At 48.2% G+C, this 14082-nt stretch overlaps 5 protein-coding genes across 5 annotated transcripts; 4 read left to right on the forward strand and 1 right to left on the reverse strand.

Annotated features, from left to right (window-relative positions):
- Positions 1–887: 887 nt before the first annotated feature.
- On the reverse strand, positions 888–2304 carry UREG_05148 (uncharacterized protein; the record flags this gene model as incomplete). Its single annotated transcript, XM_002584413.1, has 2 exons — positions 888–1169; positions 1279–2304. The coding sequence occupies 2 exons, from the start codon at positions 2302–2304 to the stop codon at positions 888–890; spliced, it is 1308 nt and encodes a 435-aa protein (XP_002584459.1).
- A 1253-nt stretch (positions 2305–3557) lies between these two features.
- Positions 3558–5534, forward strand: UREG_05149 (uncharacterized protein; the record flags this gene model as incomplete). The annotated part of the gene is made up of 7 exons (XM_002584414.1): positions 3558–3642; positions 3698–3724; positions 3784–3899; positions 3962–4272; positions 4338–4895; positions 4966–5090; positions 5326–5534. The coding sequence occupies 7 exons, from the start codon at positions 3558–3560 to the stop codon at positions 5532–5534; spliced, it is 1431 nt and encodes a 476-aa protein (XP_002584460.1).
- A 718-nt stretch (positions 5535–6252) lies between these two features.
- UREG_05150 (homocitrate synthase) lies at positions 6253–7904 on the forward strand (the record flags this gene model as incomplete). Its single annotated transcript, XM_002584415.1, has 5 exons — positions 6253–6295; positions 6373–6608; positions 6681–6761; positions 6828–6895; positions 6953–7904. The coding sequence occupies 5 exons, from the start codon at positions 6253–6255 to the stop codon at positions 7902–7904; spliced, it is 1380 nt and encodes a 459-aa protein (XP_002584461.1).
- Positions 7905–9981: 2077 nt separating this feature from the next.
- Positions 9982–10703, forward strand: UREG_05151 (uncharacterized protein; the record flags this gene model as incomplete). Its single annotated transcript, XM_002584416.1, has 2 exons — positions 9982–10102; positions 10162–10703. 2 exons carry the CDS (start codon positions 9982–9984, stop codon positions 10701–10703), a joined length of 663 nt encoding a protein of 220 aa, XP_002584462.1.
- Positions 10704–12770: 2067 nt separating this feature from the next.
- On the forward strand, positions 12771–13457 carry UREG_05152 (uncharacterized protein; the record flags this gene model as incomplete). Its single annotated transcript, XM_002584417.1, has 3 exons — positions 12771–12806; positions 12881–13053; positions 13193–13457. The coding sequence occupies 3 exons, from the start codon at positions 12771–12773 to the stop codon at positions 13455–13457; spliced, it is 474 nt and encodes a 157-aa protein (XP_002584463.1).
- Positions 13458–14082: the final 625 nt, after the last annotated feature.

The raw sequence follows: 14082 nt of genomic DNA on the forward strand, positions 1-14082 counted from the left end.
GAAGAGAACCGCATTTGGGAAGACGGGATGGCTTGACGACGCTTATCTCAACACTGGTTCCCAAAATAGTGATTAGAAAAGCTGTATGACTTATAAACGACACAGAAGGAGAAGAGAAGAAAAGAAGAAAGAAAAAAGTCGCGAAGGCTTCCAGTGCTGATGCAAGGATAGGCAACTGTGCGACCAAGATCGAGGTTGTTTTGGCAACAAGGGGCCGCTTAGTCAGCATTGGCTCCCGGATCTTGAACTTGGACCTCACTTCATCTTCTTCTGGATTGCTGAGTTGGCAGTGGGATATCATCGAGGAACCAGCAGAGTTGGAGATTGTCTACTGATACAGGCTTTTCAATATCAATATCTTCAAGTCTCAAGTGTCATCTTTGCGACAAATTACACTGCTGTGACACATATCCATATCGTATTCTGCGCGATACCTTCCCTCATACGCCGCATCTTACTCGATCAAATGTTCTAGCAAAAAGACCTCCAGCAATTCCTAACTTATACGCTGCTGTGGATTTGGATCCCCCATTGCGGCAGGCTAAAACGACGTATCGTTTTTGAACACTCTTTCTAAGAAGTAGGCAACGAGTTTCGGCCGAGGGACATCGTGGACTCCAGAGCCCCAGGACGACTAGTTGTGGAGTTTCAGGGCAGACCTTTCAACAAAAAACTAACTAACTAACCGAAGACAGCCATGTTCAAATCTCTATGCAGAGAAGCCTGGGTTCTCGTCGCATTTATAGCAATTACGACATGCCCACGAATTGATTCGCGGTTTTGATTTAACTCCATTCGGATGTAGGCTCGCGCATAGCCAGCCATTGCCGGCAAAAATGATTACTTATTTCGTTTATCGCATAATCTCAGGTCATATAATTTATCGGCTATTTTCTCTCATGGATCTTGTCAAGCATATCCCTCATCCATTCCTTCAACGTTCGAGGTTGTTGATAGGTAGCCGGATCGAAAAGTGGTTTATGTTCCTCATGAACATTGTGGTCGTCTTCATAATCAACATGGACGAATGCTCGTTCTACTGCGGCCAGGCCCTCCAATTTCCGCTGCAAAGACTGGCTAACGTCGTGAGAGTCTCGAAGCAGAGTACTAGGATCCATGATAATATCCACCTCAACATAATATAGCTCCCCAGCGTGATACGCTCGACACTAAATTTAGAGAATCATGTTAATCGGGTCGCAAGCAGCACAAGAGACCAACGCGGAAATGCCCAGGGCAACTATGGCTCGAATGTTCTAAATGGGGCGGGATGCTTACAGTGTCAACTTTCTGGATCCGAACGTCATGCGTAAGTGAAACGTATATGCATTTATTGACGAACTCTCGGGGTGCAGATTTGCCCACAAGCAACCACACATTCTCAAACGCGGTGGAGACCCACGAGAAGAGGATCAATAGGGCAATGCAGATAGCACCGATCGGATCGAGGTACCAAACAAAACGGTCACCAACCACGGACATGACCAAACCAAAAACATTGACGGCCAAGTCGTTTCGATGGTCGATGAAAAAAATTCGTGCAGCTGGATACCGGCGGAGCCAGAAGCAATAGCAGAATAGGCAAAACTTAGAGAAGATTGCGATGCCTACGAATACGAGTGGGATGATTTGCAGCTCTTCACCACCCTCCGATTCGCCACTTCCCAGTGCTCGGCCAGACTCAATGATCAACTGGATGGCAACAGTTGTCATCAAGGCACAAAATAGGATGATCCCCATTGTTTCGATCCGACGCCGCCCAACTGGGTACTTGTGGGGCTTAGGCCGAGCTGCCATTCGGGACGTTATCAACATCACGATTGATGAGACAAGATCCATAAAAGCATCTGCTGCGGTAGCAAATAGCGACAAAGACCCCGTCGAGACCGCAGCGTACATCTGAATGATAAACAAACAGAAATTGACCATGAAACTCAGGTTCACGGCCCATTTCACCTTGCTCCCGTTTTTCTCAAAGTCTTGAGCGGCTAAAGTTTCCTCGTCGTTGCTCTGAAGGAACTGATCAATGAGCGCATTCTGCCGAGTATAATATTTGTGGATCTTTCTATGATTCCCTGTCGGGTAGTCTGCCTTAATCGAGGATCGTGAGAGCGTCGACTTCTTGTGCCGACTAAGGCTAAAAGGATCTTGCGAGTTCGTTTGCGTAGCTGACGCGTCAATATTGGGGTCAACCTCGAGGATCGTGTCTTCGTTGAAGGTCACTTGATTTGAAGATGGAACACTTCCAGAAGCATCATGCATGGCATTTTCGAACCCGTTTTGGCCTTCAGGCATTGGCGCCATGGCAGCTAAACCCGCAACTGAGCAAGAAGGTATTAACGTGCTTGGCAAGTATCATAAAGTAACAAGATTCACGTCTCATATAAATGTCGCGAAAATCTGAAATCTGAAATCTGGACGGAAAACAAAGCACATCAGAATAAGGTAAGGTGGAGGGATAACGCCCAAGAGAAAAGAGCTCCCTTATAAACTGCACCGCATACCCTTTCTCTGGTCGCACTAGTTTCGACGTCATGAGCACCACCGAGGCAGTGCTCATCGCTTGCTTCATCCGTCCAACCCAGCATCTTTTGCCTCTCTCTACCCTTAACTTGGCTGAAACGCGCAATGGTTGAACGATGTCTGGTATGAAAACCGCCAAGACCTCCGCCAGATGGGCGCTAAAGCTTAATTCCCCGTGTCCGCTGCACGCCAAGACCCCTTGTCTCGGGCTTGGAAGAGACTCTTCCCCTGGGCTGAAGAATTGGCTGCACATGCCTTGCCCCAATCCGAAAAAGAGTGTTGTCTGTTTTGCCTGTTTTAAGCTGACTCAGGACCCGTCTCAAAATGCTTTGGTTTAGGTCGAAGCATCAGCGTCAAACAACTGAAAGTCTCAGCGTCAATCGCGCGCTTTGAGTCGGTTTGATCCTTGGTGTCTGGGCCGTGGGCGGCTCTGAGAATCCCAGGACCCAGGGCGACTGGAGATCTCTATTTCCTGATTAGGGTGCTGTGATCCTTGATCGGAACCTACTGGACCAGACTCCGCCTCCACGGCTTCGTCAACCCTGCTTCCTTCAACATCAGTTTTGGCGATTGGCGTCTGTTAGGGCTTTATCTCGGACTCTAGCAGCAGCTCTCTCTTGCTCGCGGCGTCGGACGGTTTCCTATTCCTCCTAACTTCACCCGTTATACGATCGTTATCTGATCAAACGAGGGATTGATTCCCTAACCAAAACAGCGCTGTCCCAGGGGTCGATGCCCTGAGCGGCTAGGTTCACCACCTGCCATCTCCATACCTCCAACGACTAGGATCCTACCTTCAATGACATATCAATGCAGGCTTGCAACTTCTTGTCCATTTCATCTTTTTTCCTTATGTTTTGACTCGGCAGCGACTTGGCTTTTCTTTCTCTTTGCGCATTGCTGGCCAATGCAAACTCGTTTATATCATTTGACTTGGGGGGTTCTGGTTATCTGATTCTCATTTTTCGATTATGACAGTTGCCGCTGGTCGGTATTTCTCTCTTCACATCTAAGGACCCAGGTCGACAATCAACATGGAGGGAATGGTTAAACCTCAGTGCGGCAGCGCGAGCGGCGAGGCCGTGGAATATGACCTCCCATTGCATGTTGCAGCCCTGTGTATGCATATCTTCAATCCTTATCTGGCGCAAAACTATCTCTGACTCTTGTTTAGTCCTCGTCTTGGGGTTCAGCACGCTCGGTATGGCCCAGAATCCGGGTTCCCTGCTGGTGGCCTTTTGATCTCATTCTTTTTGCTAGGTGCCGGCTTTCCAGTTGTAGCGAAAAAATTCCCGGGGTTGAAGATCCCGCCAAATGTATTCTTTTTCTGCAAGCACTTTGGAACTGGTGTCCTGGTTGCGACGGCGTTCGTACATGTACATTTCCTCGATGACTCGTCTGGTACTTGTTTGATGACAGATTTCTGACGGCAAAATAGCTCCTCCCGACGGCGTTCTCCTCGCTGAATGACCCGTGTCTGCCGGACCTTTTCACGGAACAATACCCTGCGATGCCGGGTGTGATCATGCTCGGTTCGCTTTTCGCTCTTTTTGCCCTGGAGATGTATATGAATGCAAAAACCGGCGGTCACAGCCATGGGGGAGCCACAGGGGAAAGCCTCAACCATCAACACCAACATCAACATTATAATGGAAATGCTGGAAACAATGGCATTTCTTGGCCAAAGGAAAACAAGGTAATGAACGACTCGTCATCGGACTACTGGTATGATGAGAAAGCGGCTTATAAGTTCGTACCAACACGACTACCTAAAAAAGAAGTAGGATATATTGTTGCTGACAACACCCTCACAGGGTTTACTCCGGCGCGAATGAATTTGAAGAATCCTACCTGAGCAAACAAAGCGAGATGCCGAGCTGGTTCATGATCTTCTACGAACAGTATGTCCGGGAGCGCGAGTGGATGCAGGCACAGCTGCGATTGTCAGCCACCCGCCGTGATGACGAGATGCAAAGCATAGAGCTCAAACCGCCAGTACAAAGCCATGCCACGGACGTAGAGGTCGGACAAGTTGATCCGGCAGTGCTGAGGAAAATGTCCCTGAATATCACCATTCTAGAAGGCGGCATTTTGTTTCACTCAGTCTTTGTCGGAATCACGGTCTCCATTGAGTCAGAGGGATTTGTCGTCTTGCTCGTTGCCATTTTATTCCATCAAGCATTTGAAGGCTTAGGTCTTGGTTCACGAATTGCTGCGGTGCCGTACCCCAAGGGCTCAATTCGTCCATGGGTTTTGGTTGTCGCGTTTGGCACGACGGCTCCAATTGGCCAGGCGATTGGGTTGATTGCTCGCAACAGCTATGACCCTAATAGTGCGTTTGGTTTGATCATCGTTGGGATATTCAACGCGATGTAAGCACGGACAAGTTCCATCCATCCGAGTGGAATGACGGGAGAGATGATTGATGCTGATCGAAACTAGTTCCTCTGGGCTGCTAATCTATGCTGCCCTCGTTGATCTTCTAGCAGAAGATTTCTTGTCGGAGGAGGCCCAACATTTGACCAAGCAACAGAAGGTTTCAGGTTTCATATATGTTTTGATGGGAGGTAAGTCAAGTTTCGACATTTCTTGTTCCAATCCGCCAACGAGAGCCCCGTTATTGGATATCAGTAGCACTGACAGGGTTCTCCACACAGCGGCCGGAATGTCCATCGTTGGTGCGTTTGCTTAAGCAGGTCCTTTCGCGTTATTAATACCCCGTAAAAATCAACACAAAACTTCGGCACATACTTACTCCAGTCTCTACTGGGTAAGCATCTGCCCTTTTGACCTTCGCTCCAGCCTTCAGGAGCAGTGAAATACCATCACAAGTCGATCCCTTCTCCGTCTTTGCTATTACGTTTCTGTCCATCTTTTGTAATCCCACAAAGCGACGCAAGCCCGGAAGGAGTAATGTCGTGCGGAAAGACACTCGAAGAAGAGAAGTCGATTCGCGCTCGGGCGGGTTTTGGGTGGGCATTCAGAAACCTTCCTGGCAGTCAGAATTCTGATTTTTGGCTTTTGTTGCGCTTTGGACTGTGCTCCGTAATCGGCTGCAGAATCTGGGCAGCCGTCTTGTCACTCCTTTCACACCAGTACCAACCGATCAGGTATTTATTATTGTACTCACATAGCCATCCAGACCACTTTCTCGGAGACTTCTGATCCATGATTCTGCTTTCGTATTGTCCCCTGCTTGTCTCATAAGCGAGCGGAGCCCTCCATGACGGCAATTGATGATATGCGCTGGAGGGGAGTTCGAGTAGATTACATAGATACCTGGTTACACACAATCCCTGTAACATTCGATACGCTCTTGGTAAACTAACCGATAGATTACACAACTCTCCGCGGTAAATCGGTGCCAATACCGCCTGGAACGAAAGCGGTGAGGGCCGTGCGACTGATCGGGAAACGAAAATCGGAGTATTTTTAGCCACCTTCCGTTTTGCCATGAAATTTCCTCGAACTAGGCCAAACCTTGGTCGATTTCGATATCAGAAGGGAAAAAAAAACCCAAAGTGAAGAGTCATAAAAGCTGTCTCGCGCTTCTCTTCTCCACTCCGACATTTATTAATAAAGACCCGTTTATTCGTGTGTCACTTGCTCTTCATCTCCTGTTCTCGACGTTCGTTCCCTTCTTTTACCAGCCATTCTCCCCTAAATATTTCAATTCTTTGTTTCCCGTCCAGCGCTTCTGCTCATCCCACCCGATACCCCGCCTTCATCATGTCTGCCAACGGCCATACCAATGGCGTGAATGGTGCGAATGGTGAGGCCATAGTCCCTTTAGGAACCCAGATCCTCATAGAAATCTATCTGCTAACACTTCTTTCTCTACTGGATCAGGTCTCCCCGACCACCCAGGATTCACAGCCATTCCAGCCCGCGAAAACCCACACCCACACACCGCAAGGAACCCATACGGCCACAATGCCGGAGTCACAGATTTCTTGAGCAATGTTTCAAGGTTTAAGATTATCGAGAGCACTCTACGGGAGGGGGAGCAATTTGCCAATGCTTTCTTCGACACTGAGAAGAAGATTGAAATTGCAAAGGCCTTGGACGACTTTGGTGTCGACTATGTGAGTCATATTTGGGAACTCTTGGCTATCTTATCGCCTACTATTGGAGCAAACCTGACATTGTATTACTAGATTGAACTTACTAGCCCGTGCGCCTCAGAGCAGTCCAGGAGAGATTGCGAAGCTATCTGCAAGCTTGGATTGAAGGCTAAGGTCTGTGCCCACGTGCCTTGTCTCCCGAGCCGAGGATAATGGCAGCTAACTGTATTGCTGTTGTAGATTTTAACACACATTAGATGTCACATGGATGATGCCCGGGTGGCCGTAGAGACCGGCGTCGACGGAGTGTAAGTCTCTTTTGTTCCTAGAATTCGTGGATGCAAAGCCTCTAATCAATTGTACAGGGACGTCGTTATCGGCACATCATCCTATCTCCGGGAACATTCCCATGGGAAGGACATGACCTATATCAAGAACACCGCCATTGAAGTTATCGAATTCGTCAAGTCCAAGGGCATTGAGGTCAGATTCTCCAGTGAAGATTCGTTTAGGTCGGACCTGGTCGAGCTTCTTTCCCTATACTCTGCCGTCGACCAAGTTGGTGTCAACCGAGTTGGTATTGCAGACACCGTTGGCTGCGCCTCGCCTCGTCAAGTCTACGAACTCGTCCGCGTTTTGCGTGGTGTTGTCAAGTGCGATATTGAAATTCACTTGCACAATGACACGGGATGTGCCATTGCCAACGCATATTGTGCTTTGGAAGGCGGCGCCACCCACGTCGACACCTCTGTTCTCGGAATTGGTGAGCGAAACGGCATCACTCCTCTCGGCGGTCTCATGGCCCGCATGATCGCCGTCGACCGTGACTACGTCATGAGCAAGTACAAGCTCCATAAGCTCAAGGATATCGAGGACCTCGTTGCCGAATCGGTCCAAATCAACATCCCCTTCAACAATTACATCACCGGCTTCTGTGCCTTCACCCACAAGGCCGGTATTCATGCTAAGGCCATTCTCAACAACCCCAGCACATACGAGATTATCGACCCCTCCGACTTCGGCATGACCAGATACGTGCACTTCGCTTCTCGCCTCACCGGATGGAACGCCATCAAGTCACGTGCGCAGCAGCTCAATCTCGAGATGACCGATGCGCAATACAAGGAGTGCACGGCTAAGATCAAGGCATTGGCCGACATCAGACCTATTGCTATTGACGACGCTGACAGTATCATTCGCGCATATCACAGAAACCTCAACAAGTCTGGTGAAGACGCTTTCCTCATGGACCTGACACCGGACGAGAAGCTTCAATTCGCAGCCAAGGAAAAGGAGTTTGCTAGACAAGAAGCATAAAGAACACTGTAACAGGTGCTCGTATTAGTTTTTCGATTTCAAAATCCACTGTTTATACCACTACTTTCTCATGTTTGTTGCTTCCTTTTTCGGCTTTTACCTTTTTTCTTAATTTTTTCGAGCTTTGGACGATGATATGAAGAATAGTTTATGAATGGGCCCCCCAGTGAGCAGGCTCGAAAACGCTGAATTGGGAGATATCCTTCTTTGAAATAAAAAATGGGAAAAAGAAGCAACACGGCCAAAAGTTCCACCTGTGTTTATTCCAACACAGTTGCGCCCCAAGAGAGGCAACAATGGGTTATTTAAAAAAGAACAAAACCAAAATAGAACAACCGGGATACGAATAAATTACAACCTTTGTTTTCGGAATAGAATAAATAATGGGATAAACTGCCCAAGAGTATTCATATTTTCAAGACAGGGGAGATCATCATGCCAACCTCATGTACTCCGTCGGGTCAGGATTCAGGGGGCAGTAGGGGCCCTTTATATGAACTAGCTTTTTCGAAAGTTTCCCGAGGGTTTCTTCTGAACCCAAGCGATACGTAAGATATCACTTGGCCTGCGGTTGCAGCATGCAATACAATCACACGTCTGTGTTCCTTGCATACTTCCCAACCAAGGTATCGATGTATGTATGTATGTCCATACATACAAGGACAGACCGTTAATAGCACCAAAGCATCTTTCCATCTGCAAAAGACGATTTCTCATTCGTGCTAAGTGTCAAAGCCATATAGCTCGGGGGTCCACCGATCTAAAATAGCAATGCGCTTCCTGTAACGACTATTCAGTTGTCAAACTAAAAAATATGGCGCTTAATCAAACGGATGTGGTGCTTGCTCCGAGTTATTTAAAAAAATATTCTGATGTCAGTTTGTCAATCTGCACCCTCCGGATGTGGTTATAGCGCTTACCATTGATGTCAATGAAGCGATGCATGCATCGTGGGACAGGGTTCGTTTCCGATTCAGCCGACGAATCTTGTATGAAGGCCTTTTGCTTCGCTTCATAGCTATCATGTCATGCCAGGCCCATTCCATCCCACGTTGTTAATCGTTTGGCCATCCAATACATCCATGTGATGGTCTTGATAGCGATTCTCATTTTGTCACCCTCTAAGACAGTAGCCTGGCAAGAACGTTATAAGGAGACAAAAGCCAAACCTTACCAATACAATTCTCCATAAAAACAACTCCTGGATAGTGGTGCATTGTAGAAGCGCGGATACTTCTACCGGTGCAGGAATTGCGCCATGCTTCAGCTCACTGCGGCTTGGAAAGCACTTCACATTTGGATGGTGGCACCTGGGTATATGGGCTTCAAGTCCTGTTCTCGGGACGGATCACGGTGTGACAGGGGAATTCGAGTTGTGGAAGGATAAGACAACGAGCAGTCCCAAGTCCATTTAAATCCCAACACCGCTCAATGGGGCCCACCGAGTCCAAAATGATATCGCACTGGCGACATCTATCCCAAATTGCATGACGCCGAAGTCTTCGTCAGGATGGAAAGAAACGAGAGGCACCGATAGGCATTCACAAAACATGCCGGAGGACCGTTGGATGCACACGTGTCATTGTCCCCTTTAAAATCGATTGCGAACAAGCAGTCCCAAACGTCTCGATGCCATAGCCAGAGAAAGACGGCAGTCTTCGAAGCACCTGCAGCTGCAGCCAAATCAACAACAGGAGCATGGGGGAAGAAGTCGTGAGGTTCTGCTGATGTCAGCACTGCATCGGGGCAAGTGTAGCCGGCTCCATCTTCGGAGTTCCATCGGCGTATTACTGATACCTCCCGATCCAGAGGTTCGCCAATGGAAACGGCAAATGACGGCTTCTGGTTGGCTGCTGTTTCGGAATCCGGTAACAATCACACGCGCCGGTGTACTGGCCGCACCGTCCCCACCATGACATCATCGTGGCTCCGAGGGCGGGGGAAGAGCTCTTTCCTTTCCCGGGTTGACTCGGCACAACAAAACAGAAGGAGCGAGAGAATAAACACAAGTTAATTAAATAAAATCAGAATATAAAAATAAGAGCAACAGCCGTAGATATCTTCTTTCTTTTCGAAAATGGCCGGGCTTCGTGCGCCAACCCTTGCGGGCTTTTCCTTTGGCGAGACCGTTGCTCGATCTCATTGGCAGGAAACGGGAAGGTTTCATCGTGCCATCGTCATCATGCAGAAGAAAAAGCGTGTGAAACGGGTGAACTTTGATGTCGAGACTTCCTCTGATAGGCGACCCAGAGCCCAGCGTTGGCCCGTGGACGCATGCTCCTCCTGGCTAACGGGGGGAGGCCGAGACCACCCCCTTCTGCGTTAATACGCCATCATGCGCCGGGGGAGAGCGATCTGGACGGTGGAAAGTTTAATATTTGGGGCCAAAACCTCATTCCAAATTGTGATTCTTGTGTTGCTTGCACCTGGCTGGAGCGCTTGGGGAGGAATGTTTTGGAAGTCCTTGTGGCTGGGAGAAAACGTTCCTTTAAAAGTGCCATTTTTGAGAAAATTGGGTTCAGCGCAACCGCCCTTGAATTACGAGAGGTTACGCTGGAGTCTGGCCCAATCCCTTTCTTATTACGTCAGTGGGAGAGGACTCGGCCCACTGCCCCTGCGCGCATAAAATGCGAGAGAGAAAAGGACACAAAGACGCGGGCTCGAGCAGTGTCCAAAGGGAGGATCACAGACGATGAGAACACATGTGTCCTCGCCAGAATTCCGTGGGGGGAGGGGGAGGTTGCTCAGTCTCACCCACAGGCTGAACATGTGTATAAAAAGCGGTCAAATGACGGATGATTCCATCAAAGGGCCTTGACAGGGAAGATGGCTGTTGAGTGATAGGCGCTCCCAGAGACCTGATATATGGAAAGCCCATAGGCCAGCCACAGGGATCAGATGCAGAAACTGCATCTCCACGTCAATCCAGAAGCACAGCGCTAAGGAGGGGGAAGCCGTGCGAAGCTCTGCTGTTCTCTTTTGTTGTCTCGTTACCCCATGGGCACCCTCGGCATCGGTTGGGTAGATCGTAGACGCTGCAAACGGAGATGGGGGTCAATCGATCACCAGGATTGTCGTTACTCCAGAGAGCCTCCCCAGTCTGTCAGCATGTAACTCAAGACCTTAATAATATTAATCAAAGATGTTCATTGTGAATAGGGTGGGTTCCAACAAGACAACTGTTGTTGTATGGTCTTCTCCACCATGATGTCTTCCTTCTCCTCCCCTCTATTTCCTTCATGCTCTCAGAGCTAGTTAATTCCTCGGTGGACCAGTGATGCCCTAGCTATTGGCCTGCAAGTGACGGCTTGTTCACCTCAATCCTTTTCTCTTTTGCACATTCTGCTCTTTCTTCTCATGCTCTCAGCTTGCTAGAACCTCATCTTCTTTGCTTTTCCCTTGTCCTTGTCCCGTGTGGATTTCTTTTCTTTTGCTCTGTTGTTTCCAGACAGCCATCCATCACTGCCTCACGTTGACCCTCTTGTGAAGGACATCTGACACACCTTATTGCGGCCCAAGATTCTCGGGAGAAGCTTGGTCTTTGCCTTATTTTCCTTTCTCACTGACCAAGATCGGAATCAGAAGTCCCTTGAACTCTGCTCTCTTCTGTCCAAAAGGTAAGGGATCTAAAAGGGTCAACTCTCCTTCGGCAAAAGCATAGTTTTCCAACCTAAACTGGGGCCAAATATTTTAAACGTTTTGCCTCTCTTTTTCTCGAACCCACATATCTCCCTGCACCTCTCGGGTTGCTGCAAAAGAAAAGAAGAAAAAAGGCCGCTTGAGAGACATTGGTGTGGAGCCGCTTCCAATTGACTTGGGCTTGGCCTCTGATCACTTGTGCCTGTTATCCCTCGCTGTGAATGCTATTAGTTCTGGGACAAGAATGTGCGGTTCTCATTGCTTGAAATTTTAGGTGTTTGGGCCCGTTGTCACTTGCTGCTGATTACCTCACTGCCTTCCCCGCTGCAGAAAATCCTCCCACCACCAACTCGCTCCCTTAGTGCCCATTGCTACCCTTTCGAACCTCACTCCCAACGTCTTTCTTACTACTCTCCGTTTCCCCTCCCCTTCACCCGCCATCCTTTGCTTTGCCTTTTTAGTATATTTCACAACCGGATTGCTTCAGTCTTGAGCAATCCTCCGCGGCATTTCCAAGCTCCCAGACCTTGCCTGTAGCGTCAAGCGGAAAGCCCCAAAGGTGAGTATCCGAAAGTGCTCTTGCTCGCGTGCAACGCCCTCGCCTCTTTAAATGTGGCAAGCTGCGTGTATTTTCGTGATGCGCAATATTCGCATGTTGCTCCGTTCCTAGTTCTACCAAGTTTGCATTGGCATTATATCAGTTTTATTGGCAGATTCTGCCCCTCACTGTCAGGAGCCTGTCCATCGATATTAACCGGCGACGATCGCTCGGGAAGTAAAAGGGCAAGACCTGGCGTGTCGTGGCAAAGCTGTGCGAAAATAAAGCTGCAATGGCACCTTCGTTTACCTTGATTCTAGATCTTTTGCTTTCAGTATTGTATTTGCCACATTCTGATTGTTCTTGTTTCGCTAACTTGGGGTAAAACATCTCTAGTTCTTGACTACTCTGTACACTCACTCCCACTTCGATTTCGTCCTCGCCTCGGTCTCTATCATCTTCTTCACCTTTCAACAACAGCCCAGAGACTTTAAAAATCATCCAGCACTAGCTTGCTTTCGAATTCCACAGTACTACTCTTAGTGCTACGAACGGGGAACTCGGTTTTTGACGACACACTGGGGATTCTTCCGGCCACTTTTAGGGAAGAGCGCGCTATCATAAAACCAATGCCATCCGTGGTTCAGTCTCCATACATTTCTTCTCGCTCCGACCCCCCGTCATCCAAGATGGCACCCTCAGCGACTCCAGCTGCTGCCAAATCGGTAACGCCCCCTCGCCCATTACTGATTTCTACTCTGTCTTGACCGTTTTCCATACTAACGGCAACATTCTCCAGACGGACGATCTTGGCCTGGACCTCACGGGCAAAGAAGATTTGTTGGATAGAACAACTTTTGAACAGATTTTGGAGATGGACGATGATGATGAAGATCGAGAATTTAGCAAGGGGCTCGTCCACGGCTTTTTCGAGCAGGCTGAGTCCACCTTTGATAAAATGGAAGATGCAATGTGAGCGCCCGCCGTATGACGTCATAGCACTAGGGTGACCAACTAAGATCCCTCGTTGGACAACTAGTGTGCTCTTCGTGTTTTGTTGTTTTTCAGCCTGGCCTTTGCTCTTTTGCTAACTAAGATTTTGTTTGCCTAGTGCTGCCCGAGATCTCCACGAAATCTCCCAGTTGGGCCATTTTCTGAAAGGCTCCTCCGCCACACTGGGACTTACCAAGGTTAAAGATGCATGCGAAAAGATCCAGCACTTTGGTGCGCAAAAAGACGAATCTGGCACTGTGGATGAACCCGACGAGACGAAATCCCTGGCCAATATTAAGAAAACGTTGACTGAGGTGAAGGATGCTTATAAAGAAGTGGCCAAAGTTTTAAGCAGTTTTTACCAAGACACCGAATCAAGCTGATCAGCTGTTTTTTTCGTCTCCTCAGTCCCCCTGTATTACTCTGCATTATACTGCGTCTCATTGTTATCTTTTACGATCTCTTATCCTACGTCCCTTACCTTCCAACTTTCCTCGCCTTTAGATCCTAGGAAAGGGGGAAGGACGGGGTCGATGAAAGCATACAGGAGTTTTCTTCATGCTCAACGACCGGGTTATTTCTCTTTCTCTTTTTATTTTTCCATTTGACCGTTAAGGAATGGCGTACTTGATATTTTCTCAGGTGATACACAAGGAGAATAAAAGATCAAAAATTTCCAGCACAGGGGGAAAAATAGGCTCCGTGAGGGGAGATTGTTTTTATTAGGTGGGGAGGGGAGGGAGATGTGGGAGAGTGAGAGAGAGAGATAAATGAAAACCTCAAGAGGAAATGAATGAAATGACCATGATCAAGTTTGCATTGTTAGCTACCTTTTCCTGTGCTTTGGGGAGTGTTTGATTTTCTACTTTGCTGTTTTTGATCAAAAAGTAAATAGGAGGGGATTGATGAGGGATGGTAACTATGATTGTATCTTTGATGTTTTGCAAGCAAACTTGAGTAACTGACTAATAGTTTTGGCCTTGGTCCAGAACTTGTTTGGTTGAATTG

The sequence above is a fragment of the Uncinocarpus reesii genome, genomic scaffold, assembly GCF_000003515.1.
Source record: "Uncinocarpus reesii 1704 scaffold_3 genomic scaffold, whole genome shotgun sequence".
In the NCBI taxonomy this organism is placed as follows: Eukaryota; Fungi; Ascomycota; class Eurotiomycetes; order Onygenales; family Onygenaceae; genus Uncinocarpus; species Uncinocarpus reesii.